Source organism: Chelon labrosus, assembly GCF_963514085.1.
Source record: "Chelon labrosus genome assembly, chromosome: 6".
NCBI classification, from domain to species: Eukaryota; Metazoa; Chordata; class Actinopteri; order Mugiliformes; family Mugilidae; genus Chelon; species Chelon labrosus.
The window spans coordinates 14,066,922-14,094,624 of NC_140342.1; the positions used below are offsets into that span (position 1 = coordinate 14,066,922).

General features: G+C 42.7%; 1 protein-coding gene across 1 annotated transcript; it reads left to right on the plus strand.

Moving 5' to 3' along the window:
• On the plus strand, positions 1 to 27,552 carry per2 (period circadian clock 2). Its single transcript, XM_084547085.1, has 24 exons — positions 1 to 124; positions 6,611 to 7,170; positions 13,674 to 13,766; positions 13,914 to 14,068; positions 14,600 to 14,721; positions 14,843 to 15,044; positions 15,222 to 15,273; positions 15,794 to 15,936; positions 16,077 to 16,155; positions 16,266 to 16,372; positions 16,479 to 16,632; positions 16,746 to 16,860; positions 16,971 to 17,120; positions 17,502 to 17,592; positions 17,704 to 17,881; positions 18,048 to 18,172; positions 18,359 to 18,565; positions 19,816 to 20,079; positions 20,387 to 21,291; positions 21,698 to 21,814; positions 23,418 to 23,655; positions 23,905 to 24,112; positions 25,349 to 25,499; positions 25,589 to 27,552. Exons 2-24 carry the CDS (start codon positions 6,722 to 6,724, stop codon positions 25,799 to 25,801), a joined length of 4,518 nt encoding a protein of 1,505 aa, XP_084403211.1. The 5' UTR covers positions 1 to 124; positions 6,611 to 6,721; the 3' UTR covers positions 25,802 to 27,552.
• The last annotated feature ends 151 nt before the right edge of the window (positions 27,553 to 27,703 follow it).

Genomic DNA, 27,703 nt, shown 5'->3' on the forward strand with positions numbered 1-27,703 from the left:
CCAGACCCGACCCGGCGACATCCGTAGGTTATCTCTGAGAGGGATTCCACCACAAACAGCTCCAACACCAGCGCCTTATTTCACGAAGACGCAGCCATCAGCAGAGGATCTGCCATTGTGTGAGGTTAGTGGAGTTTAATTGTGTTGTCGAGCTGTAACAGTGTGGTATGTGATGTGTTAAAATGCGTATGTGTTAACGAGCCGTGCTCTACTTATGTAAAATATTACATGCGCACAAGGCGTTAAAGTTGCATAACTGTAGTAGCGTGAGGGTCTCTCAGTCATGGTCAGCAGACTACAGCCAGACACCGACCCTGTCCACCGGACGGCGGGTCAATCACTGTATAAATGACCTCTTTATGTTGTAAGTACTACTGAAGTACTGCAAAAGACAGTGTGACCGGAGGAACTTTACGTAAGGTGAGGTTAGTGCAGTGAAACTGATAGATACGCTCCAGAGCTGAGCTGACTGTGCGCTTGGTGTGGATGTCGCGCATTGTAGACGTGCTTTCTGGTCTATGTCACATGAAAACTCCGGCATAACGACTTACATAAAGAGTGCACTGCAGCAGCAGCAGCAGCAGCAGCAGCAGCACATGGCTGAAGTTCACATGCTGTTCCTATTAGAGAATCTGTTGTGAGCTATGGTTTTCTCTGAGGACACTGTCATTGTGTTGAGTAAGACTACTTGTCCTTCCTAAGGGGGGAAGCAATGCTTATGAAAGATACTTTGCCTGTTGAAATCATTCATTTATTATATGGTGTGTGTCTGTGTGTGTGTGAAACTATGGAAAGAACTCATTCTCAACTTCTGTTGTACAGTTTCGTGATACTGACTTTTTTTAATTCATTTGTTCATTGATAGAGGGCAAACTGATGAGATAATGGAGTGACTACTGGCTTTGACTTTGCCTAAAAGAGAATACAGCCCAGTCAGGAAATAAGTATTGAATTAAGAAATAATAAAATAAAATAAACACTGTGTTCATATTCAGTATTTAGCATTGAAGCAAGGGACGTCACTTAACAAGGGTCCAGGGTGTGAAAGACTTGCAGCGTAGCAACTGCTAGTCCTGATTGGACCAGCTGCATTCAGTTTGTCCAGTGAGACTGGAAAGGGAGGAGAAAGAGTGACTGACGCACATACGGCTGCCATGGGAGGAATCATTAAGACCTTTATTTGTGTTACTTGAAGTCAGCCGAAAAGTTGGCGCCCGTACAAGTTTCCCTTCCCACATTGCAGCGTGACCGAGGAGAAAAGCTCACAAATGACTTGTTTCCTACTTAAAATTGGGCAAATGTGCGTTCAGGGACTGGATTGCTGCTGTCAAAGCTTATAATTTCACAAGTGAGTCTAGCACGTTATGCTTTTTCCAACATTCCCAACAGCAGTAGCTCAGCTTGGAAAAGTGCCAGACCACTTGAGTTGTGTGTGGACACCCACTGGATGTATGTTTCTTCCTCAGTTTTCTGGTGGTAAAGGAACTCAAGACAAAAATGAATCGAGATTTAGATAGTCTTGGCAAGTGGGGAGTGTAGAGTGCAGTCATTACGACCGTTTTAAGTAATTGAGGACAGATGTAGGTCAGCGAATGAGGAAGCAAGCCTGTAGAGCAACTTGAGTCAAGTCTGCACGTGAAAGAACTACCAGCATGTGGGTACTGCCCTCAGGGTTTGATAATGAAAGACTACGTTTGAATACCTTTGCGAATCCAGGTTACTGTTAAAAAAAAAAAAAAAGTGAAAATACTGACTTTAAAAACCATTGTAATAAATATATATATAAATAATCTATAAATCAGCATTCTAAGAAAGTCTACATATGTTGCAGGCAGGAAACATTATGTAAGTAAAATGTGTTGTCTCGGTTGCTAAGGAGATAGTTCCCTAACCTTACTCAATATGCAAGTGTGCTGATAAAACACATTTACTTGCAGAAATGTGCAGAATTCAACACCACGACGCCATAAGAACTTTCCCTCAATACCACAGAATAAAATTATGAACCACATGAGGAACTAATGACGCCAAAAAAACCTGTTAAAGCTATCAGTGTTCACTCTGTGATCAGTTTTTCTACAGCCATTGTTTTAGTTTGTGTAAAATAGTATCAACTCAATAGTCACTTGCTTTCAACAGCATCCCCCTAAATGGAATCCAGTTTTGGAAAAAGTTCACGCTGCTCACTGTAATTTATAAAATGAATGCCTCCAACATGATACGCTGTTATACAACTGCAGCTACTCCAGCATAGTTGTATAAGATGCTGAGATGACGTATTAGGTAACATGATCAGAGCTCTGTTATGTGCATATTTTAACGTCATATGAAAGACAATGGGAATGCTTTGTAACAACGTGGTAGTAGCCTAAGGCGTGAATCCGTTATTTCCTCTGGAAAAGATTAATGGCAGAAGAATCACAGGAAGGGGGGGGGGGGGGGGGGGAGTAAGTAGGAGTTAGAACTTTTTGATTCCACAGACTCTGAATGTGATATTGTAGGCTGTAGAGGCTTTTAAATCATTATTATGATGCTATTAATTAATTTTTACATATTGTCAAATTCATTCATTATTAATGCATTCATGCAGTTTGCAGCGAATGCATCAGAAAGCTGGGCGATATTCACAATGTATTGCTGATCCAAATAACATAACAGACTCCAATGGGGATGTCAGATCACATCATTTGTCATCCACCGTTTGGATTTTTGTTTTTTATTACATTATATCTTCAAATTAAATTGTCTGTCTGGACGAGTTCAGTTTGAAAAAAAGCATGTTTGACATTATAATGCCACTTTTCTTTGTATGTTCCCAGTAGCACTGATTGAGTAAAGCATCACATTTGAAAATAAGACAAAAGTCATTTGCAAATAAATCACAAGATGTGCTTCCAGTCTAGCAAAACCATGAAGGTTGAACATGCTTTTTATTTTTTTTCAGCAGACCTAGGATGTAGACCTGAGACACTGAACAAACGTAATCAAATTTTAGCTTCCCAACTTGATTGCCACCCTGGCTGTAATGGCTTTAAGCGATGTCTGAATGGAGGGCTTGATCCATTTTAAAATGAAAAGGTGTCTCCTTTTAACATCTCCAAAGATTAAGAAAGGCCAAGCTAGCAGCATGTTCCCAATAGTCCAGAACAAACCTTTGATTGCGTTAAAATGACTGAAGTGGTTCATGAAGAATAAACTATATAACCTGTAATTGTGTTGGGTTTCTCATCTTGCCTTGTTAGCCACCCGCTCCTTGCTGCGCTTCCCTCCAAGTAGAATGTAACTGCTTCTCAACTGCCAGACACCGTGCACTTTGACACGAATAGCATGTGGTGTTTAAAGATCATGCAAAGTCAGTGAAGGTTGATAACTGCAAAGTGACTGTGCAAACGTCACATGCAGTAGAAGAGTGTGCGCCAAGGTGCATGTAAGCTAACTATAGTTTTAAATGAGGACTAGTTTCTTTGTAGGAGCACAGAAAAAAAACCCACGCTACTCTCTCTAGTTCCTGCACCAGCTCAACGAGATGGAATAGATTTAGTTAATGGCAGGAAAAAGAATAATCACGATGTTGAATTAGCCTCAGGTGACCCTCACTGCAGAGAGGGACTGGACATTTATAGACTCTTATCAGAGACGGTAAACAGATGGTCTGCAAAGGATAAATGCTCAGTGCAAACCACTGCTAATGGCTTTTCATGTGTTCTCTGTACAGACTTTTAAGTGAGTGAAAATTAAAATTAGATCTCTATTCTGAGTAAATTCTCAGTTTTTATAAGCAGAAATGTAGGTCTGTACAAAAAAGTTAAAAAAGTATAATCTTGTAAACTTTTTAGTGTTGGTAGAGTCAATATTTGAACTTCTCAGTGAGGGGGGAGTAGGGGAGGATTTATAAAACTGTCTACATGTACCCTGTCCCTTACTCTCCACCTCTATATACTTTACAACTCTACTCTCTCTATCTATTTCTGGTTCAGACTAGTACTGGAACTGGTCCAAGAGTTTTGGCACGATAATGAGTTAAAGAGGTGAATGACCGGGAGGTTGCTCGAAACTAGGGTGAACTCTTGGACTCATCAGACACACTGTCAGTGAGATCTTTAACTTTGCACCAGACTTTGAGTCGAGTGGTTGTTGGTTGTGACGCACAACCTGCCAGAAAACCTGCCAGGGATATTTTTTTTATACACTTCAAAAGAAATCTGAGCTGAGCTCACGTGTTGCTCTTTGAACAGAAGACAAATCATTGCCAAGCTCACTAGTTAACTATGGCTTACCAAACAATCTCTAAACTACAGTACTCTGATAGTTTCTCTTTTGATTGTCTGAGTCATTTGGCTATACGTTGACCCAGTTCACACAGCAGCATTGACATTGAAAATCAGCCCACTGCCGCTGGCCAGTGATAAGCAGAGGGGGGGAAACTCGTGGCTCTCTGCCATCTGCAGAAGTTAACCGTTTTGTGAATTATTAATGTAAATAGGTTACTAGGCTTCATTTTAATTTTGGTAAAGTAAGTACCATGATATCATGTTACATAAGTCAAAGGCCACTCTGATTTTGAGCTGAGACTGGCTAGAGCTGGGTTTCACACGCGCGTGTGCTGAAAGTTTCCAATTAGGTGATGAGCCTTTTTTAATGCAAGGTCAGGAAGTCAGGGTTATTTTCTCACCTCTGCCCAGGCACCGCTTTCAATTTCCCCTTTTTTGTACCTATTTCTAAGACTGCCAATTTGGGACATTCTGCTTCTGTAACCCTTGGTTTTTATCCAGTTTATATGTATTGAGCTTAAGCATGCTACAAAATGGTGACCTATCACATCTGTCTGTGCCTGTTCAGTGATTGTTAGTTCAGTCTGTGTCATTTGGCCTGTGTTCTTTTTTGTATATATAATAAGAAATGATGAATGAGACCGTGAATGGTAGGAGCTAGGTAGGTGTTCTGAACTTATTATTTAGGTGAACTGTAAAGAGAAAGTTGGAGCCGTATGACCAGTGAAACATTAATGTGCATTAGAACGCCTCAGAGATTTCCTAATAAGGAGGGACAGCAAAAAAAATTAAATAAAAAAATATATATACACATTTACATGAGTTTGTCAAGCCATCAGTATTTCCCATTCGATCTGTCTTTCCGCTGGGAAGTATTTGCTGCCTATCCAACGTGACATTCATACACACTATACACACACAACCTAACCCAGCTTTTAACACATCATCCGTAGATCAGTAGACAATAAACACAGACGTCACAGAAGTGAATACCTACGCAAGTAGGCCTGTGCGTGCACAGACTTGACGCTGAAAACTAACTTGGTGAAACTAAACACACAAACCCACGGAGCCCAGGTGAATTAAGGATGGCATAGAGTTGGGTGTCTGCAGTCAGTGTAGAAAACAGACATTGTCCATTGCGTGACTGAGTGAAAGGCTTGCTGGCTACTAGTCATTTTATCCCCAGAAAGCAGCAAGGCTGGATGTTTAAATGTTAGTGTGCCATAGGTGATCTGAACTGAAAGTGCCTGAAAGTGTTCAAAACATATGGCTATGGTACAACAAGCATAGTTCCAAGTTATTATAAACTAAAGAAGCACATGCTCTTCTGTGTTCGTTAGTTGGTCATTAAGCAAAATTATGAATAAATGCCTGTGGTATTTGTGAGTTCCTTCTCCCTGTGATCCCTTTCAGAAACCGTTCCTGAAATATAATTTCCCATAGATGGCCCGTAGAAAGATTTTAGTTTCTTTTTCTGCACATGGCTACCTCCCAGTTTTCCTTGTGTTTATTCCAAACACAGACACCGTTGCTATTCTATTAATGTGCGGAGGTGTTTCCGCCCAACAAATCTGGCATCCATATACCATCATTATCCGGGGTGGCACAGGTTACCTGCAGGGCAGAGCCTGCATCACGTGCCTCCTTCAGGGCACAGACACCTGGGCACAAAACTCCTCATGGTTGGCTAGCAACCTGCTGTGGCCTTCAGATAATCACAGCTAGTGTTTTATGTGTTCCAGGTCGAATGATCCTTTGATGAAGGGTTGGGAGGCTCAGATGGGACAGACCTGCTGTTCTTAAAGGCCTCAGTGTCTGTGCCAGAGAACCTTTTCATTGTACATCAGAGAAGCATCAACAGAGCTCTTCAGAGGTCAGGGGTTAAACCCTGCAGTGTGCTCTGATATCACACCAGACGAAAGACCAAAAGACATAAGACAGCTTTTTGAAGGTGGATTGGTGCGGCGCCGATTCATGTCTATCAAAGATTTTTTTCAATCTGTGTGCATGTTTTGTGTGTGATTGTGTTTACATGTGTTGCAGAGCGACACTGATGTGTTTGCATGTTTTACATATGCTTTGCAATACTGCTGATAATTTTCAAAAGAACAAAGGTTGTTTCTTGTCCTTCAGGCAATTGATGCTTTATATTCATGTCAGTATTGGACATTTTTGCACAAATGGTTTAACTTTTTTTAAGTTGACATAGTTTTAATGAATATTTCTCTCATTGGCTTCCATCATATATCTACTCAGTTTCTTAATGAACCATGTTTATTTTGAGGACTAGCAAAGGGTTACTTCATAACTAACACATGTAATCTCCTTCTCCACAGATCAGTCTGCTTCCTCTTTCATTCCCTCTGGCATCACCCTTGTAAAAATGGGGTGATTGTGTTCAATTAATTCAATTAATTCACAATAAGCCTAGTGTTCAACTCATCCCGATGTCAGAAGATTCAGACTCCAAGCCCTATGGCTTCGCAGAGCTGCAGGACCAGAATGGAGCCTCAGGGTGCAGGGCGTCCACCTCATGTAGCTCCCTCCCAAGGAGGGCTTCAGGGTGCAGCTCCATGGCACAGCTTCACCGGATGGGTGGCTACAGCCAAGGTGGGCCTGACCTAGGCCTACCCTCAGAAGGCAGTGACAGCAGCAGTCAGGACCCTTCGGCCTCGCCACGCAACCTTCGCAAGAAAGGCCGCTCCAGGTCGCTCCCCGAAGAGGATGTGGAGATGAAAAGCAGCGGGTCCAGTGGGAGTGGGACTGAATCACACGGCAATGAAAGCCACGGCAATGAGAGCCATGGAAACGAGAGCCATGGCCATGGGTCATCGGGCAGCTCCAATGGCAACAGCAAAGACTCGGCACTGCTGGAATCGTCAGAGAGCAACAAGAGGTCAGTCGCCCTTTTTGATAGGTCACCTTTTTTTCTGGGCAGCTTACCATGATTGTTGGTGTAAAGAAAAGAGGAGGAAATGGCTCACCTTTAGCCCTCTCAGCGTCCATTGATCTTTGGTCTAGTCAGCACAATCTGACCCTCTTTGTTGACAATAAATTGTTGATTTAGTTGACCTGAACCAAATATTTCCAAAATTCTGTTGGCAGCAGGAGAGATGAACCGAAGACCAAGGATTACTTGTTCAAATGAGAAAGGCTTACACAGTTTAAGTGACTAACAGGAAAACTATGTTATATGTTGACTTCTATCCTTCTTGTGCTCAAACATGTAAAACAAGATTCACTTATTTAGCGGCGCAGTTATTCAGCCCGATGACTTTATTAGCTCCAGCTTTTGCCCTTTGTAGTTTCCCCTGGCGTGTTCATATGGACGACATTTCCTGTATAAATAATGAGAAATCATGTCCTCAGCCACGATCTGGTTATAATGAATGCAGCTAATTAGACGGATGTGTTTGTCAGCATCGGATGTCGACAGACGAGCGCGCCAAGGTTTCAGCGATGGCCATCGGGCTCTTGGCCACATCTGAAATGCAAATGAACTTGCATTGTTGGTTTTGTCTGACCATGAGAGATTCCCCCACAAAATTAAAAATACGAGCGGAGAATGGTTTGAATAATAGCTTTTAAATGTCATTCAATAGTCGAGCACTTCCTACGATTGACACTAAAGTGCACCTGTCCATCAGGCATCCGGTTTATTATTGTGACAACTGATGAGTAATTGAATACCGTTCACATTTACCGCAATCATGTTATCCCTCCCTAAACTAATTCTCATGCCAAATCAACATTACATACGAGTGAGTCAGGTCGTGCTTCTGGTAGGAGCAGTTGTTTGTTCTTGGCACTTAGTACCCTGGTGGTACAAAATGTTTGTTTCTTCATCCTGGGGAAAGTCTGCACATGATCTGTTTTGTACGTAGGACTGAAAACTTTTGTTTGGTCTGTTGTGTTTATATCATCTGTTGGATCTCTCCGGTTCCAATGGCTAAACAAACTTGAAACCATATCGCACACTCTCACGCACTTAGATCCCCGAGTGGTTGATGTTTGATGTAAAGCAGTAGGTTTTTAGGCAGGAATGTCAAACACTACATGTTCCAACTCAAATATGAGGATCGGCCGCTTGCAATCAATGTCATACTTTATACAACACCGTATATCTTTGTACGGTTATCTTTTTGTCGTCGATCAGACATTTGGTCTGATTTGATTATAACGGCTATTTTTGCTATTTTCCTGAAATTTAATTGGAAAATTAGGCCTGGCATGTGACTGGCATCATATCTGTTTATCAGGCAACACAGATTATCAGTTGTTAGCTGCAGTCAGTTAGTGAGGAGATAAGGTGCGCTCACTTTATACCCGAGTGAAAGCCACGAATAGTTTTCTCTCCGTTACTGATCTTAAACATGAACTTGGATGTACTTTATAGAGTCAGATATTTAGCTCTAGTACACTTGGATTACATCATATTGAGCCTGCTGGATCTATTTGTTTAGAGAGTTACTGATGACAGTAATTCTAACGTAAACTGTAGAGGCCTGGAGTGCTCACAATGTGCCGGCCAGACTGTTTGTTCCGACAGCAACTCTAGTAAGAGTTTGGTTGTATCCCAAGCACAAAACATTTCTAAAACGAGGCAGCCCGCCCAGGAGACGACCAGAGTATTGGAAAAAAGAGTTAAAAAGACCGCAGCTCCCATTAGAGGAAAGGAATTGATGTCATTCGGCAGACTGTAGGCTGGACTCCCATAATGCCAGATGGATGGTGTCATGCCCGCACCTCCTTCTAATCACCATGGCGATGCAGTGTTTAGAGTCTGTTTATCACGGGGAGGACCTACAGTTGTATGCTTTGACGTCATTCACTCAGCTCTGCCCCACTTGATCTTTTGAATCTAGTTTTTTTTTTTTTTTTAAACCACTCCTTCTTCCTGTCTGTATTGTCTCGCACGCACCGGCTCCCTCCCTCGTCTGCTGACGGAATGACATTAATTACCTCACCCCCCTCCCTCTAGTCAGTTGAACTTCTAACCTTATGTGCCCGATTTTTTTTTTAAACCACTCCCTCAGCAGCCGTGCAAACTCTGACTCTATTTCTCTTTCTGTCTTTCTCTCCTTTCTCTCTTTGTCTCTCTCTCCATCTCTCTTTCTGTCTCTCTTTTTTATCCTCTCTCCAACTCTCTCTGTCATTCTCTCTCTCTCTCTCTCTTAATCTCTTTCTGTCTCTTGCTCTCTCTCTTTTTCTCATCTCTCTCTTTTTCTCTCTCCTTTCTCTCTGTCTCTCTCTCTCTCCCTTATCTCTTTCTCTCTCTCTCTATTTAACAGCCAGGCCCTCCAAATTTATGCTGAGACACTGGCTATTTGTGATTCACCAGAGATTAACATATTTTACTTTATCAAGCCGCTGTACAGTACAATCACCACAGCACTGTTTCCTCCTGTAGTAACGACCCCACTTCATTCACCCGTGGCTCTCAGCTGTGCATTTGTAAAAGGAGAGAGAGAGTGCGGTTGCATTAGTGTAAGAGCAATGTAGGCTAATGAAGCTCTCAAAGAAACAGTCCCACATTTTTAACATTGTGGTTGACTGAGCCCAGTCCTACAGTCACATGAGAAGATTTCTATCAGCGATTCTTTCTCTTGATAGTACAGAGAGAGGCTCGTGACAGCAGCGCTAAGATAAAACGAGGAAGAAATATTTAATACTTTTACAACACTGAATCAGCAGACGACATGGTAACCCTTTTGTGGCACTGATAAGCAGAGATAGAGGGTTTAATGACAGTTGCGTGCGTACCGATCCATAAAACATAAAGTAAAGGTTTAATTTATTTAAATATTGAAGTTGCACTTTTCATCTGACATTTTGACTCAGCAAGTCACAGCAAGAAAAGCACAGCAGTAAGGAATTGACCTACCTTACTGCTGTGCTGTTTATGCATGAACATGCAGTTACGCATGTTCCTTTCCTGCAGTGACATGTCAAGTATGAAAGATGCCTGTTGCAGCAGTTAAACAAATGGTAATAATAATAATAAAAAAAAAAACTTCAGCTGCTGGTTTCTGAAATTTCCCGGAGACTGCAGCACTGTAATCTTATAAACTGGTTTCCTCATCAGTCACAGTTTTATGGTAAGTGATACAGTCCTGGCCACTGTTTAACCTAATAACAAGCCTTGGTTCAAACCTTATTCAGTTTCAGTGTAATTGCCATAAATGTTTGATAAAGAGCCATCAAGGAATAAGGTGATTTTAGCGACCTTTAAGCTACTTAAGGGAAATTAGGGAAAATGTGTGTTTAAGTATTAAAATAATGAAGCTACCTCTGGGTTAGCTCTTAGTAGAGGGCGGTCTGTGCTCTGATAAGACCAGATGTGAGCTATTTGGCCTTCATGCTAAGTGCCACCTTTGATACAGTCCAAACTCTGCATGAAATCAGAATTACAACATCCTTACCCGAAGCAGGCTGATTGCAGCATCATGCTGAGGGATCGTTTCTGTGCACCAAGCTCAGGCACGCTGATGAGCTGCTAGAATTAACTCAATCAGATCCTGCTGCAGTCTGCAAACGAAGTTCGACTTAGAGGAACGTTTGTCTTCCATCAAACCAATGACCTCAATTTACCTCAATTTACCTCAATTTACCTCATTTTACGCCAGACTGTGGCCTGACCTGAATGCTGCTCCTCATACTACCTGGAAGGGCTTGAGCGGTTTAAACTCGGAACATTACATTGTAGAGGTACATCTTGTAAACTGATAACTCAATGTATTTTATAGAATTAGGTCATTTGGAGACAAATTTGGGAATATTTTGTCTGTGGTGAGTCGGTTAAGCCTGTTATTTATAGCAGAATGTATCTGAAAGATGAGTCAGTATTTCTCGATGCTGCTGATTGTAGTGCATTAGTCCACCGATAAGCTTCTAGGCTAATGCAGAAGGTTTCATACTGTCCACACTAAGTTGAGCTGAGCTGTGGATTGTTTTTGTAAGTCCAAGCGCAAAGTTACACTGCAGTGCCCCAAAACAAAAACACAAGTGTGCAAAGTAACTCCTGATTAAAGAAATATTTGTCGAGCTGTTGACCAAACAGAGTTTTTGCATTTCTTGTTAACTATTCATTTTCTCTTGGTTCATTGGTAGTTGTGTAGCTCATTCGCAGTCACCATGCAGAATGGAAAAACAGATTTAAACCCAGCTGGAGCTCTTCTCCGCCTCATCTATATGCAGTTAAATCCCTGCTATTCACATCCTCATTCATGTTAAACGTAATGGGACACAGCCCGTTAGTGGAAGGCTTCTAATTGAACGAGACCACCTTGCCCTGCTCTTCACCCCGTGTCTCTGCTGCACAGAATAGAAACTAAAAGAGGGACTCATCTGCCTGTTTGAGCGCTCTCTTTTATTAACTTGTTTCCACGACTCACAGACTTACAACCTGAACTAACTAACTGAATTAGCCTACTCAGCGCTAATACAGGTCCAGACGTCCAGTCTATAACGAGCTGCTGCATTCTTGTGTCCTGGATGCTATATTTAACAGAATTAGGTACCTACTTGTGTTTGGAGAGGCTATTTGTAAAGTTGCTCTCTATTCTTAGCCAGGTAAGGAGGTTATTCATAGTAACTTCAGTTGTAGCTCAGGTGAGCCAGTTTCTCGGATGGCTGTTAATAGTCTTTAGTAAGCCGTTAATAGTCCAGGTAAGCTGGTCGTCTAACAGAGGGCAGTGGACTACTGGATCATACGCTTAAGATGAATCTGCGTGTATCAAACTTTTTCGGATTAATACACCAAATTTCTAGTTCCTTGATTTAAATTGAACTGCTTGAATAATAGGTTGCTTTCAGTGTGTTAATGTCATTTAATTAGTCATTTCCTGCAGTCTTGAGATGGGGTCTTCCACAAATATGAAAAAATGTGGTCCAGGGGTGAGGTCCTAATAACCTGATGCCTTTCTATACAGTCTCTATACAGTGTATGTTAACTAACTAGATTTAATTTAGTTCTGTACAACTTAGTTATACTTAGATTTCACTTATTCCCATTATTTATTACTTGATCTGGACTTTTCAGAGGCTTATATCTGACAATACAACAGTTACTTGTTACTTTAAGTTGAACTTGTACTTTTAACTGAGTTTTTCTGTGCACAGCCATTCACTAGTCAAACTCAAATGTCACTCCTAGTCACACTTCTCAGACACAGCTACATCGACTAACTTAAAATCCCAGCAAATTCCGTATACCTCATCCACCTAGCTTGGGATCTGCTGACTGTAAATGTCCATAATATTAAGATCTTAAGGAGCACATCTAATATAAACTAAAAAATGAAGCTTGTGTCTCTTTGGGTGCTCTTAGTGTCCACAAAGGGTGGCACACAGGCTTAGCACCGCAATGTCAATTAACCTGCTCTGATAAACTGTTTCTAAGTGTCACACACTAATACACGCTCAGTCCAGTCTAAAGCCAGCTGTTGCATATTGGACAACTAAAGGCTATATTTAATGGAATTAGAGACCACCTGTGCCTCGAGAGGCTATTTCTAAAGGTGCTTTCTATTCTCGGACAGGTAAGCTTGTTATACAAAGTAAGATGGCTTGTAGTGAGTCACTATTGTTGACTTCAGTGTATTAGTGCACTGTTAAGCTAGTAGGTTAACACCTTGGATCACACACACACCGTCTTGACGCTGCATGCAGGCTAACTTCACTGTGTTTCCACAGCCAGCACCACGATGTATTAAAGCCACTAGTGGGAAGTTAAAAATACTCACTTATGGTCCGCTGGGTATTTATTTTTTCCCAGGACTGTCAACGTAATCTCAGTCTTGCTTGGCAGAGGTGCTCTGTATGACCTAAGTGTGGGACAGTGGATGGTTGTCATGGTGGTGGCTATCGTGATGACATAAAGTCATCATGGCAACTTGGCACAGTGAGGCTGACATAGGCAGTGGTTTGTTAAATAACTGCATTTAGGTCTAAAATAAACTTTTACTCTACTCTACATGGCGCTCAGTTGAGTTCTGACCCTTTAATACTTGCTTTTATGGTGCTTTCCTGCTGTGCACCCCTGGAGTGGCAGATGTTTGTCAGGTCTTCAGAGGGGTGAGGCTGACCTCAGATCATGAGTACCTTTTGTAGCCCAGCTACTAAATGGGATGTGAAGCAGCACTCTCCCTCTTCCCCATTTACTCTCACTCTTGAGCAGCTCAAGAGTGAGAGTAAATAAATGGGAAAATGGGACATGTGAAAATTGTGCTTCAAATATAAAAGTCTTTATTTGGTGATGGAGGACTGACTGAATTAGTATGGGTGCTGAGCGTCTTCCTCTCTTCTTTGTGTTTTGCTGTAATTCAAGACATTCTGCTGCTCATGCTGTTTCTCTAATGTTCAATCAGCAGTACATAACTGTTCTCCTTTCCGTCACAGTTCCAACTCCCACAGTCCGTCTCCTCCGAGCAGCTCCAACGCCTTCAGTCTGCTCAGCTCAGAGCAGGACAACCCTTCAACGAGCGGCTGCAGGTTAGTGCCAGTACAGCTTACAGAATGACCCAAGCCGTAAAACATGTTCCTCGTTCTAAACTAACTTCCTCTTAACTGAACTGAGAGATTGTTTTCCTTGTTGCAACATCTGACTTTGTACTGTGTGCGTGACTGTCCGACTTGCAGTAGTCAGGAGTCTGCCAAAGCCAAGACCCAGAAGGAAGTGATTAAAACTCTGAAAGAACTGAAGCTTCATCTGCCTGCTGAGAAGAAACACAATAACAAGGCTACCACATTGAACACCCTCAAGTACGCCCTGCGATGTGTGAAACAGGTGGAAGGTGTGTAGAGCGCTGAAGTGTCTGCTTTCTCTGTGTGTCTCTTTTGTGTCGCTCCCAGTTTCCCAAAAATGCGTTCTATTTTTGTGGTTTATTCTTTTTTCTCCAAGTAGACATGTGCGCTTACCTTCATAATTCTCTCTGCGTGCGTGAATTTAATTATTACTCCTTCACAAGAAGGCAGTTTCTCTGGAATTCAGTGAGTAGAAAAGTCAACGTTGAACAAAAAACAGAAATAAAGACATTCTTTTGAGCACGAGGGAACATTTTAGTTGGCAGTTCATGTAAATGCTTCATTCAATCCAGTCTAAATGTTTACACATGGAAATGGGCAGGTAGCGGTCTAGACTACAGTCTTTAGTTGTTGGAAAATGTGACATAGACTTAGAAAAATGTGTGTGACGTAAATCTGAGTATAATTTTATGTGAATACTTACTCATCATTGATGTTGTCATTTTAAATTGTCACTTTTCATCTGTTCTGTATTATATTTTGATCAGATTTGAACAACATCGCTTTCTTCTCTCTTGCAGCCAATGAGGAGTATTACCAGCTGCTGATGATCAACGACAGCCAGCCTTCAGGCCTGGATGTATCTTCTTATACGATAGAGGAAATAGACAGCATCACTTCCGAATACACCCTCAAAAACAATGTAAGACACTGAACTGGCTTTAAAATAACAGATATTTAAGTTCTGTTTTTCCTTTTTGTCCGAGTTGTTTTTGTCAAGGAAGGGTTTCAGCAGTCGGGTTTTCTCTGTGTTTCTTCCACAGGACATTTTCGCAGTAGCGGTGTCTCTAATCACAGGAAGGATAGTCTACATTTCTGACCAGGCTGCCTCCATCCTCAACTGCAAAAGAGATGTGTTCAAGAACACCAAGTTTGTGGAGTTCCTGACGCCGCAGGACGTCAGTGTGTTCTACAGCTTCACGACGCCTTACCGCCTGCCCTCCTGGAGCATGTGCACTGGAGCAGGTACAACAACTACTGGGCGATCAGTAATCACCTCAATGACTACTTTTAGATCCTTAATTTAAACACAGATGTTTTGGTGAAAACTTGTACGCCTGCGAGCTTGCGAACCAAGACCCCAGCAGCCGTTCGGCCGGATCGTGTTGCTTTTGAATTAAAACATCTCTTTTCCCATTTCAGAGTCATCCCCGCCCGACTGCATACAGGAGAAGTCCTTTTTCTGTCGTATCAGGTGCGTGGGAGTCGGTTAAAATACAGTGTTGGGCCATCTGCTGCTCGTACCTGTTGGTAGTTTATATTCATGCTGTCATTCCAGTCTAGGTGCTTTTCAATTAGTTGGTGACATCATATGCGTATAAGCTGTAATCAGATGCTTTTTCCAGGCCAGTGTTATACATATAGACACATTTATTCATTAAAAACACATTGCATTTGCCAGACTGCTTTATTACCTGTATTATTCTTTAGTTATAAAATTAGATCTCTTGCTAGTCAACACATCTTCCATTACACCTTACGTCTCCAACTCCAAACAGAGGAGCAGAAGTTTCATTTCACGTCATCATTTAGTCTCTCACGTTAACTGTGTACAGATATGGATGGGACAGTAGCTTAACAGTGCCCCCATGTGTTCAGAATCTAAAATCAAAAATCCACAGACTTTGAGATTGTGTATTGCTACACACTTGAATAGAATACACTGTGTTGGCTTCATTTGGTCGAGCTAAACTCTCCCTCTAACTGATATCCAGTGGTGGCAAGGACTGTGAAGGCGACCTGCAGTACTATCCGTTCCGCATGACGCCTTACCTGATGAAAGTCCAAGACACGGTACACGCTGAGGACCAGTTCTGCTGTCTCCTCCTGGCTGAGAGGGTTCACTCTGGATATGACGGTAAGAACTGACAAGTTAGGAATCTGTTTCCAGCCTTGTTGCTTATAATAGAGAGCTGGTTTAATAATTTAAAATAGAAAATTTATGTTGAAAGTTGTATTCACCTGATTAATAATATTTTTACATTTAATTTCTTACAGCACCTAGAATTCCAACCGACAAGCGTATCTTCACCACCACACACACTCCGAGTTGTGTGTTCCAGGATGTGGATGAGAGGTAAACTACTGCTTTCATCCGCTGACGACTCTACAGGATCTCTAAAGATAATACTGTTGTCGCTGTCAGTTGCTAACCTGCGGAGATAATGTGTGTTGTGTTTGACTCAGGGCGGTTCCTCTCCTCGGGTACCTCCCCCAGGACCTGATTGGCACCCCTCTTCTCCTCCACTTGCATCCCAGTGACCGCCCTATCATGCTGGCCATTCACAGAAAGAGTGAGTCCACAGAATTAAACAGATAAAGGATTAATGTCCTCTGTCTGCGAAGGAATTCCTCCAATTGTCGTGATCTGACTGTTTTATTTTTCTGTGCTCTCTACAGTCCTTCAATACGCAGGACAACCATTTGACCACTCGTCCATCCGCTTCTGTGCGCGAAATGGAGAATACATCATCCTAGACACCAGCTGGTCCAGTTTTGTCAACCCCTGGAGCCGCAAGGTCTCTTTTGTTATTGGGAGACATAAAGTCAGAATGTGAGTATTACTCCTGTAATATCAAAAAACCGATGGTACACAGTCTGTCAGTTTTGGAGGAGGTTTCAAAGCTGTTTGGTGGATCTTAATTTGCTCATTTGTTTGTCTACCAGGGGCCCCGTGAACGAAGACGTTTTTGTGGCCCCGGCCTCCACTGTTAGCAAGATGAAGACCATGGACTCTGACATCCAGGAGATTACTGAGCAGATACATCGACTCCTTCTACAGGTGAGAGAGGATAAACTAATTAAAGGTCGGATTTATTAAATCAGTTAAAACGGCAGCTCTTCATCTCCTCATTTTTAATCTCTTTGTACTCTGTCTTTATCTGCAACCAGCCGGTACATAACAGTGGCTCCAGCGGCTACGGTAGTCTGAACAGCAACGACCATCATCTGGGCATGACCTCCTCTAGTGAGAGCCTGAACAACGGCAAAGGGAGCAAAATGCAGCAAGAGGAAGAGCAAGTGAGCGGCAAAGCCAGACCCGTGAGTAAACGCAAATACTCTGACCCTGTTGAATGATATAGTATAGTGCACTATATTTACTGTTTGCCTTTTTTTAGTTTGTAAATGCATTCATGATGTTAAATAATCCCCCCCCAAAACCATCATTACCATCGCATGGCTACTGACTGTGAAGATGTAAAATTACAACAAAATACAAAATACATTTGAGATCTTAGACCACATTTGGAGGTGGTCTAGGTGGTATTAGACCGCATCCTGGGTCACATTAAGGACCACCTATTCAACAGATGAATTGGGCCTAGGTAGTTTCATATCACTGCATATAAACATCTTAATCAAATGTCAATGAAGTCAAGGTTTTGTTAACATTGTACTGACTTTTGAGTCTCTGTTCCACAGCGAACCTTTCAGGAAATCTGTAAGGGAGTTCACCTTCAGAAGAACCAAGAGCAGCACACAGCCAAACCAGACAACAAAAAAAGCAGCGGCAGTAAGTCCAACTTATAATTATCAACGTGTGTACGACAGAAGTAGTGAGACAGCTAATATGTGACATTAGCTTCCTGCACTCGGACCCTAACTCATGACTTCTCTCCAGTAGAGTCTGTACAGAAGAGCCTAGCAGCGGTGCGTCCCAAAGACCCGTCCGCTCTTTTCAACTTGAAGGAGACCTGGTCCCCTGTAGAGGATAGTAGAGGCTCCTTCCAGGAGGAGCTGGATGTCAATGATCAGACTGTCTACTCCTACCAGCAGATCAATTGTCTGGACAGTGTTATCAGGTACACAGATAAAGGCTGACATGATTTTGAAGAATGCTAGCCATGCTGATGCTATACTCATCACCTCTACTATTTGAGTTTGTCTTGTAGATAACTAGTTGATAATGCCTGATCGTATAACTGTAGGTACTGATCAGTGTTGTTACTGGTGATTCGTACTTTGTAGGTACTTGGAGAGCTGTAATGTTCCTATCACCATGAAGAGGAAGTGCCAGTCTTTCTCTAACACCACGTCCTCTAACTCAGACGAGGACAAACAGAAAGGAGCCAACAGCATGCAGGTGTCTGAAGGTATGTGAAAGCTCTTCACTTCTTACAATATAAGGACAACAGACACTTGACATACCTTACTTTTACGTTGTCATAGAAAGCTACGGCCTTCTAAGGCACTTTGACACTCTTCCAATTAAACTTCTCTCTCAGACTCTAAAATGCCACTTCCTTGTCAGTAGCACTTGTTCTCTGTTCTCTTGGCAGAACCAGCCTTGTTGAAGAATCAGTCTGGTCTCTCCGCTTTGGATGATCAAGATAAAAAGTCCAGTGACGCGGCCACAGCGGTAGTGGGCACTTCGCTGCCCCTACCTGTACCAAACAAACCAGAAAGCGTGGTGTCCATTACCAGCCAGTGTAGCTACAGTAGCACCATAGTGCATGTTGGGGACAAGAAACCTCAGCCCGAGTCAGGTACAGTGATGTGGAAAAGTATCTACCTCTGACCAGATTGCCACTAGTATTGCATATTTATTATACTGAACCCCGCAGGTGACAGATTTTCGGAGCAACGGTATGATTTGTTATCATTTTCTTTATTTATTTAAGGGAAAAGGTTAGCAAAGAAACGGTATTTGAAAGGTATTTGCCACTTTAATATATGAAAGAGATGGCACCAAATTAGCAGCAATGAGTTCATTAACTGTTACGTTTTCATCTTTAAGCACAGGGTCAGATTTCCAAGCGTCAGCTAATCTTTTCTTTTAATTTTTTTTTTAAGATCTGTATGAAATATATACAATAATAGAAGAAATCAGCAAAGAGGCACATGTTTTCTCACAGCACTGTAAATGCAACCTACAGTATGTGTTCGCACCTCTTTCTCTGTGCCTTTTGCGTGTCCGTGTGTGTTCATGTATATAGTCTGTCCAGTGGGTGCCTGGCAGCTTGTATCGCGAGCTCAAAAGAAGTCGACTCTTCTCGCAGAGTTTCAGTTGGACTCAGTGCGAGCAACCGTTGACAACTCAAGTCCCACACAAAATAAATGCAATGAAGTGTTCTCTAAAGACTTTTCACTCATTAATGACGACAATCTACTGCTGTAATTGAATTAATGTGATTGTCTCACTTATTTAAACAATATTCGTTCAATTCAAGACAGTCAAGATAGTCAAAATACATTCGAGCCCAGCTGTTTGCCTGTAGTCAGTTGCTTCAACTCAGTGTGGGAACTTGGCATCAGCAACTAACATCTGATACAGTGGAGTATTTGTAGTAATGTAATTGTTTCACAGATTTACACCACAGCATTTTGACAGGGATGAACCCAAAACACATAATTGAATATAAACTAGATGCAAATAGAAGTAGAGCTGTGTTTTTAGGGACAGCGATAATTGTTTCAGCCAGTGAGCGAGTCAGACTCCAGGCCACGTATATGACTCTGTGTATAAATGTTGTACTACAATGTCTAACCGTGCAGTTGTTTCACAGTCTTGTCTTTCAACCTCAACCTACCTCATGTGACCCTTTTGAAAGTTTCTTCCTTTTTAACTGTTAAACTGTTTTTTTAATGGAATCCATCCATGTTGCCACGAGAGTCTCAACAGTGTTTGGTCTGCGTTGCTTTTCTCATCTTCACTGCTAATGGTTAACAGTAGCTTAAATAAAACTCATTTGTGTGACCGTATGCTAAAGTTGTTTCCTCGCTGTCATTCATGCAGAGATCATAGAGGACGTACCAGGTGCAGGGGAGACGGCAGAATCCAGCCAGAACCCCACGGCTCCTCCTTGTTCCGTTTCACCTCCCAGTCAGGAGAGAGAGTATTACAAAAAACTAGGGTTGACTAAGCAGGTTTTGGCAGCCCATACGCAGAAGGAGGAGCAGGCCTTTCTGTATCGCTTCAAAGATCGCAGCGGACTCTCAGCCATCAAAGAAAACTGCTCTCAGTACTTGGAGCGCCAGCGAGAACAGGTCACCAACAATGGTAATATTAACTGGCTATCACCAACAGTTATTACGGTTTATTCTTTAATATCTCTTTATAACGCTTCTTTGTTGTTTTGTTTTAATAACTGTTCCCTAGAGGATAAACTGTTCCTGTTTTATTTAAGCAATTTTTAGCGATGGTTGTAACAGTATCCCATTAACTTGTGGCTCAGTGCATAGTCCAGACTCCTAGTTTAGGAGGCTTTATTGTTCCATTGTTGCCTTGTTCCCAGTTCCCTAAATAAGAACATTTTCAGATTGAAAAGTCACTCAGCAAATTTTGTTTCATCTTCTTGAATCCCCAGCGGCACCTGCTGCTCGACCCGGCAAACAGGGTAGACAGGCTGCCGAGCCGACCACGAGGCGAGGAACACGGAATAAGAAGACCAAGTCAAAGCGAGTAAAGAAGACTGAGTCCTCAGACAGCACAGTGTCCCATCACAGACAGCAACAGCTGCGGCCTCCTCTTTTAAACCATGGCCTTAACCAGACCTCTTGGTCTCCCTCTGAAACCTCACAGTCCACTTTTCCCATTGCCTATCCTGCCGTGATGCCAGGCTACCCCCTCCAGGTTTACCCCAGCCCCAGAGACAGTTCCATACCTCCCCGCACAGATGCCACTCTACAAGGCTTTGCTGACAACCAGTGTGCGCAAGCACCTCCCTGTCCCCCACCCATCCATGCACCTCCCTACGGCTCCCCAATGGTCACCCCCGTTTTGGCTCTTGTGCTGCCCAACTACCTGTACCCTCTAATGGCTCCAGGGCCACAACCACCACAGCCTGTGTACCAGGCAGAGACTGGGGGTTTCCCCACCCAAGCCCAGCTTAGTGGTCAGACTATGTTTCCGGCCCAGGGAGCCTTCACACCTTTCCCGTCCTTCAGCAGCCACAATCAGCTCAATGGCCAGAGTCACTTAACTCCTCAAGCAAGCTACTTGACTCCTTCTTTCTACATTCCTCCAACCTCGGAAACCCAAAAGGCCCCAGTGGAGGGCCAGTCCCGCTCCTCAACACCACAGTCTGGAATAGATGGAGGCCAAGAGTTGTTCCCGTCCCGTTGTAGCTCACCTCTCAACCTGCTGGAGCTAGAGCTGTCTGTGGACAGACAAGACAGCACAGTGATCTCTTCTGGAGGACAAGGGAATAATACAACTGAAAGGGAGAAAGGAGCAAGTGTCAACCCGGCCAAGGAGAGGGAGCTGAAACAGGTAAACAAGGAGACACACTGCATTTGTTAGCTCCATTTTTTTGTGCTTCCTTCTCCTCCCCGAGTCTCCCACTGCCTCTGACTGATAATCTTCACCTATAACCTTCTTCAAGCGTCTGCGTAAAATGTCGGTGCATCTCTGAAGTTTACCATAGTGGAAGTTTGAACCACCGTAGATAGGCTGAGGCATGCCCCCCCCACCGAGACATTCAGTCATATACATCTCAACCTTTTGGGATTTAATGCAGTCGTCACAGTGATGCATCCAGAATATTCACAATACTAAACTGCTGCACATTTTTGCTATTGTATTGCTATGCCATGTGTAAAATCAAGTCAGTCAAGACTCCTCAGATGAAATGTGGCCCAGGGTGTTAACACATGATGTTATCCCTTACACCCTTTAGCCATCTCTCAATCTCCTTGGTCCAACTGGACCCTTGTATTTCGAGGGCACACCCTGTGCCTGTGAGCGTTTGTCTTGGGATAAAGTGTGCTCTAGGCTGAGGGCTTGCACCAAAGAGGTAGGCGAATCATCCGAAAACCTCACTTTTCAAATCCCATTCCTCCCCGATACCATGTCAACTGTAACAGTTCCCTTTTTTCCCCTTTCATGACCTATGATTTACGTTTTTTTAACCTGTACTATCTTTAAAGAGACATAATGTGACATGGAAACATGTCTAGTTACTTAATTATTATTACAGCACGTGTGTATGCACACATGCACATATGGCCTTTGGCACTACCTGATTTTCTGCATTAATCGGTCATAAAATGTGATCTGATCTTCATCTAAGTCACAAGTACAGACTAACACAATGTTCTTCAGCTAATAGCAAATAATATATAATCCTTCTAGTGTTTATTGAAAACAGCTTTTAAACATTCACAGTGCTAGAAGGTAAACTATGTGAACTGTTGGGTTCAAACCTCCTTTGGCAGCAGTAGCCCAAAACAACTGTTTTCCTCAGCTTGGCAACATTCACAACATGTCCGGTGCAAAAGGCTCTCCTCGGTGTCTTTGTTGGTTTATGGTTTGGACTCCGACTGGACCACAGAAGACTGAAGTAGATTTACTTTGTAGTTTAGAGTCATCTTCCTGCCTCCTGCAGCTTCCAGCTACTACTGAGCTTCCAGCGACCCTGACGTTATCCCGCAAGATACCACGATAAACTTTTTCTCCTCAGTGATGGCAAGCTGATCAGATCCAGATCCAGATCCAGACCCTAATCTTGATACTTCCTCCACCATGCTTCGCCTTTGGGTTTATGTTTTCATGCTGGCGCACAATGTTTCCTCAGTCCACAAAATAGTGTTCCACTCATCTCCGTGTGCTGTTTGCCACATCTCAACCACACAGCAGTGCGTTTGAGCAGCCTCCTGTCCCGCCATGGACGCCGCACCTCATCAGTGATTTGTGTATAGTAAATGCTGAGTGTCATCTTATTTGACTGACTGGTCTCTAGTTTGGTTTTGTTGATGTCATTAACCTGCAGGTTCCACTACACTGTGAATGTTTTGACGATGTCTTCAATATTACCTAGAAAACACAATGATTTGTCTCAGTAGATTGCGTTAGTTCATAAATGTAACTTAGGTGAAGATCTGACCATACCTTAAGATAAATGTTTATTTATCTAAACACAAACACAGTTACTTCCAAAAGGTTCACTTTCTTATTTTGCCCCCACACACACACACTCTGATTTTGCATGCAGGACTGAAGATTTATTTAGCGTCGCATGTAGGGAAGTTATAGTCTTGTTTCTGTATTGGGCTAAGACGTGACCAGGAGTAATTTGCAGTTCTCTCCTGTTGCACATGATGCAACATTTTAATCTGCTGCACAAGGATTAAGATCACTGTTAAGTATCTAATTCAGCCATAATGGTATGTGTTTAAGGCCCAGGTGATTGCTGAGATGGACCATTTTCATTAACAAGCAAAAATATACTCCAAGTCGAGCCTGTAAATTCAGAGACAGGAGGCAAAACAGCCAGTGATTCTGCACCTGGCTGTCCTATAGAGATGCAGCAGATGGAGCGTGTACTACAGCGTGAGGGCCAGAGCTGTGCAGCCAAGCTCCAATTTAATGGTATCGCTTTAATATTTGTGTCTTTGCAGACAAGTTCACACAGCGACGCCAACTCTTCGTCCAGCGACATGTTGGACATTATTCTCCAAGAAGACTCCTGCTCAGGCACCGGCTCAGCCACCTCGGGGTCCATGGGCTCGGGCTCTAACCGCTGCGGAACTTCAGCCAGCGGGACGTCGAACAGCGGGACCTCTAAGAGCCGGACATCGGCCAGCGGAGCCTCGGCCAGCGGAGCCTCAGCTAGCGGGGCGTCAGGCAGTGGTACAGGTCTGCACATAACTTTCAACTTCTTATAGAGATCATTAGCTGAATTTCCTCATGGGTAGCAGTATGGGAAACATTAAAGTGAACAGAATCGCTTGTGTGCCCATTTTAATATTTGTATGTGTTGACTTTTAACAAAAACATACTTGTTTACTATATTTACAGAATTATGTCTTACGAAGCAGTCTAATGCAACCATTTAAACTCAGCTACATGAGTAAACGAATAAGACTGTTCTCTGGCTCTTCTCAGGAAGCAACAACAGCAGCAACTACTTTGGCAGCGTGGACTCATCTCAGAACAGCCAGAAGGTCAAAGGTCACTTAAGCAGCGGCAGTGACGGAAGGCCTGTGGAGATGGAGCAAAGCGAACACTTCAAGTATGTACTGCAGGACCCGCAGTGGCTGCTCACGGCCAACACAGATGACAAGGTCATGATGACCTATGAGCTGCCCTCGTGGTGAGTGGGAGGACAGGGACATAGCCAGTGAGGAGTAGGGTAGTGGCCCTGTAGACACTGTGGTTTGAAACCACCTCCTGTTTGTTAGGGAGGGTGAAGGGCAAACCCTCCTCTACTCCTCAATAACAGACTGCTTTCCAACTTGTAGTCAGTAGATGGTGTGTGTGCAGCCAGGCGACTAAAAACATAAGCAACTTTGACTGTAAAACGATTTCCACCGCACACCTACGGACGTCTGACTCAGATAACTGACCTCACACGTGGAGGTTCAAGTTTTTTTTTTAACTTAACTGCTAAATAGCGCTCATCCAATTTACAGTTGTGGGGGAAATTATTCATTAAGTTATTGAAATCAACAGCTTTTATTTTTTTCTTATAGAAAAGGCCTTGGATACCTCTTGGTGTGTACTTAATCACAAGGCCATTGCTAAGTGTAAATCTGATAAGAAATCAACTTTGTGGTGTTCAATATGCTGTTTGCAAAATGCTGCTTGTGTTTAAGCAGCTTATGAAAACCATACAGCTGGAGGTTTGTGGACATTAGCCAAACCTGCCAGGTTCTGTTTTTATGCAAGTGTCTATCCTTCTATGTAAATATGTCTATAGTATAAGTTAAGTTTCATAAGTTTATCTGCAGCCTTGTTGTATTGTTTTCTGCCCCCTGGCTGCACAGACATCAAAAGTGTTACAAAACTGTCTATGAGCTGCAGATATCGTTTACTCAGCTAAATATACCAGTAAGCCCTGTTTACTTACTGTCAAACGAGACCACCGCTAATTCCTATAAGCTGCAGCTAAGGTCCAGTGAGAACAGCCACAAAAAAAACATCTTTGTAACCAAATACTTTGTTAAACTGTGTGTCCTTCCAGTTGTGTTGTCTCATACATCTGTGCTTTAGAGGCAATACATATGATTTTTGCTTGTGGTCAATGTCTGTAAATAGAAACAAGAATAAGTGTACTGTGCATGTCATGTTTGTAGTGAAATGTCTGACCACTAGATGGCATCCTCACATTAACACGGTGGGTTTAAGAGCCTGCCACTGAAAGAAAATGCCATAACATGACTGTAGATCAGCTGTAGTAACTTCAGTAGCAATTAAAAAACTTGTCATCATCAATGCTGTGTTATCCAGTTATTTGCAAAATCAACTCTTGTAACATGAGGACATTTGTCAGTTTCGAACCGAATCACTGAGTGTGATGTGTGTGTGTGTGTTTGCTTTGTTTCTGCAGTGACATCCAGAGAGTGCTCAGAGAGGACAAAGAGAAGCTGAGGCTGCTGCAGAAAGGCCAGCCGCGCTTTTCAGAGGAGCAGAAGAAGGAGCTGATCGAGGTCCACCCCTGGATCAAGAAGGGAGGTTTACCCAAAGCCATAGACGTCAAGGTACAACTAAATTTCTATTTCAGCTCCACACATCACACATGCTGCTCCTCTCACCTTGGAGCCTCATTAAACCCTGTCTGTGTTTGCAGGGGTGCTCCTGCTGTGACAGCGTGTCAGAAGCAGCGGCGGCTGCAGCAGCAGCGGCGGCTGAGGATCAGCCAGACCTGAGTCTGGGTGATACAGAGTCAGGGGTGGACAGCTGCCTGCAGAGGCCCAGTGAGGAGCAATCAAACGGCGTCGTCATCTCTTGTCACGGCTCTTCTCCGAGCTCCGGCGCCCAGACGCAACCGGCGAGGCAATGAACTGTGTTCATAGTGACTTTTGTTCCCGGCTCTGCAAAACTGTGAAGAGCAAGCTTTGAAGAGGGACCTGCTTCAGCGGGCTGTTTCTTAACTTGCCATTTTATGAGTTATATCCGAACTTTTGTAGAATGTGAACATATTTGGTGGACATCAAAATACATTTTATTTTATTATAAGCAACATCAGGCGGGGTTGTTTTGCTGCTTGGGGGTTGTTGATCTCTGTTACTGCATATGTTTATTCATTTGGAGCATGTGGCAATGTGTGACACTTAGAAAGAGTTTTATGCACTGACTAAAAAATGCTGAGCCCAATAAGAGAAATACAATATGTGCTCAAAGATCAGGCAGCACAGAAGAGGTCAAACAAACACCTATGTGCTGCAGGCGGCTTCGGTTCACTTGCCAGGAAATGGCTCAGTGGTGTACTAATTGTTGCGGTAATGAATGAATTCAGTAATTTATGACGTTTCCTCAACTACAACAACACTGAACTACGTCAGTGTGCGGTGAGAAAAGGTGGAAGTTAGTTTCAGGCACTCGTGCCATTTGCACACATCAAGCAAATGTGCACAGGTGCACTTTGTGGGCTGCACTAGAAGAAGAGGAAGTTACGAAATGAAACTCACTGTTCGGCCAAATTAATTTCAAGTGATGCAATACAGTCACCAGGAGAAAATACAGCCTGTGTGGAACACACCAAAGGCCCTGCATTCAAAATATTATGGGGCCCATTTCCGTTCGAAACAAATGGCCTAGAGTAACGTGGAGAAAAAGTAAAGTAAAATGTAGCACAAGAAAGAAGAAATTCTTACAGATCCTTATATACGACGAAGGTGGTGAAAATATCTGAAGCTGCACTGAGGAATAGACGATGTGTACTATGTGAGAATATTTAACATTTAAAATGTACCCTCTCTGTGTCACTTGGTGCTGCCTCTGTGACATTTTACCTGATTAATCTTTACATGCCCGTGCTTTTTAGCATATTTTTTTTTGGTTTGGTTTCTTACAAACTGCAGTGTTTGTTTCAGCTGTGAAACGTTTATTTCTTAGTTGCCGCTCATTTAAAGACACTTTGTTTACTTTTGTTTCGTAGCTTGTGTTAATGTATGGTAACAGTCTGAGCGTATGTATCTATATATATATATATAAATATATTTTTGCATAAAATAATTAAATAAACATAAACAGAGTTAATATATGAGGAAAAACGGCTTAAAAGGCAAAAAAAAAAAAAATGGACCAAGAGGATTCATATTTACTGTAAATACTATTTTGTGTCATTATCTTTAAGATGTTTCCCACCAAAGTTGGGAGACTGTCAGAGCTGTGAGTGGATGGTGGTTGATGTTGTATGAAGTGAGCGCTTTAAAGTGTCCCACATTACACTCCACGTGGTCTGGTGTTGCCCCCCATAAATATGGAGCATCCTGATCATCAGGACTGGAGCTCATTACCGTTCAGAACAAACGTGAAGTCACTTCAGACTGATTTTAGGGTTATTGCACGGGTATAAAGCAGCTCAGACAGATGTCAGGTGGCTGCGCGGAGAGATTTCCTTCACTTTGAAGTTCATGCTGTAATCTAAGAGGAAACAAGGCTCCGTCTATTCGTCATCCGTCTCTCTGGTATTTTGAACAGACATTGATACAATGCACCTTTATTTTATTTTATTTTTATTTTTTGGTTCCTTTTTTTTTATTATTTTTAAAGGAGATTATTTTTTTTTTGTCTAAATAAAATAAATGTTGCCTAATTTACAGCGAAGCGTGCATCTTCTTTGCCTGCAGGTTGTTTTTGACAGTGAGCGCTTGTGTTGCAGCGAAGGATCAGATTAAACGGGACTCCTCGGAGCCTGCTGCGGTTTAGATGTCTGACACATAAGAGATGCGGTTTATCT

Bases quoted from the DNA above. Each gene is read 5' to 3' on its own strand.
- per2 (XM_084547085.1), top strand. From the start codon at position 6,722: ATGTCAGAAGATTCAGACTCCAAGCCCTATGGCTTCGCAGAGCTGCAG. The intron at 15,274-15,793 runs GTGCGTGGGAGT...ACTGATATCCAG, and splicing joins TCCTTTTTCTGTCGTATCAG to TGGTGGCAAGGACTGTGAAG. The intron at 20,080-20,386 runs GTAATATTAACT...TTGAATCCCCAG, and splicing joins AGAACAGGTCACCAACAATG to CGGCACCTGCTGCTCGACCC.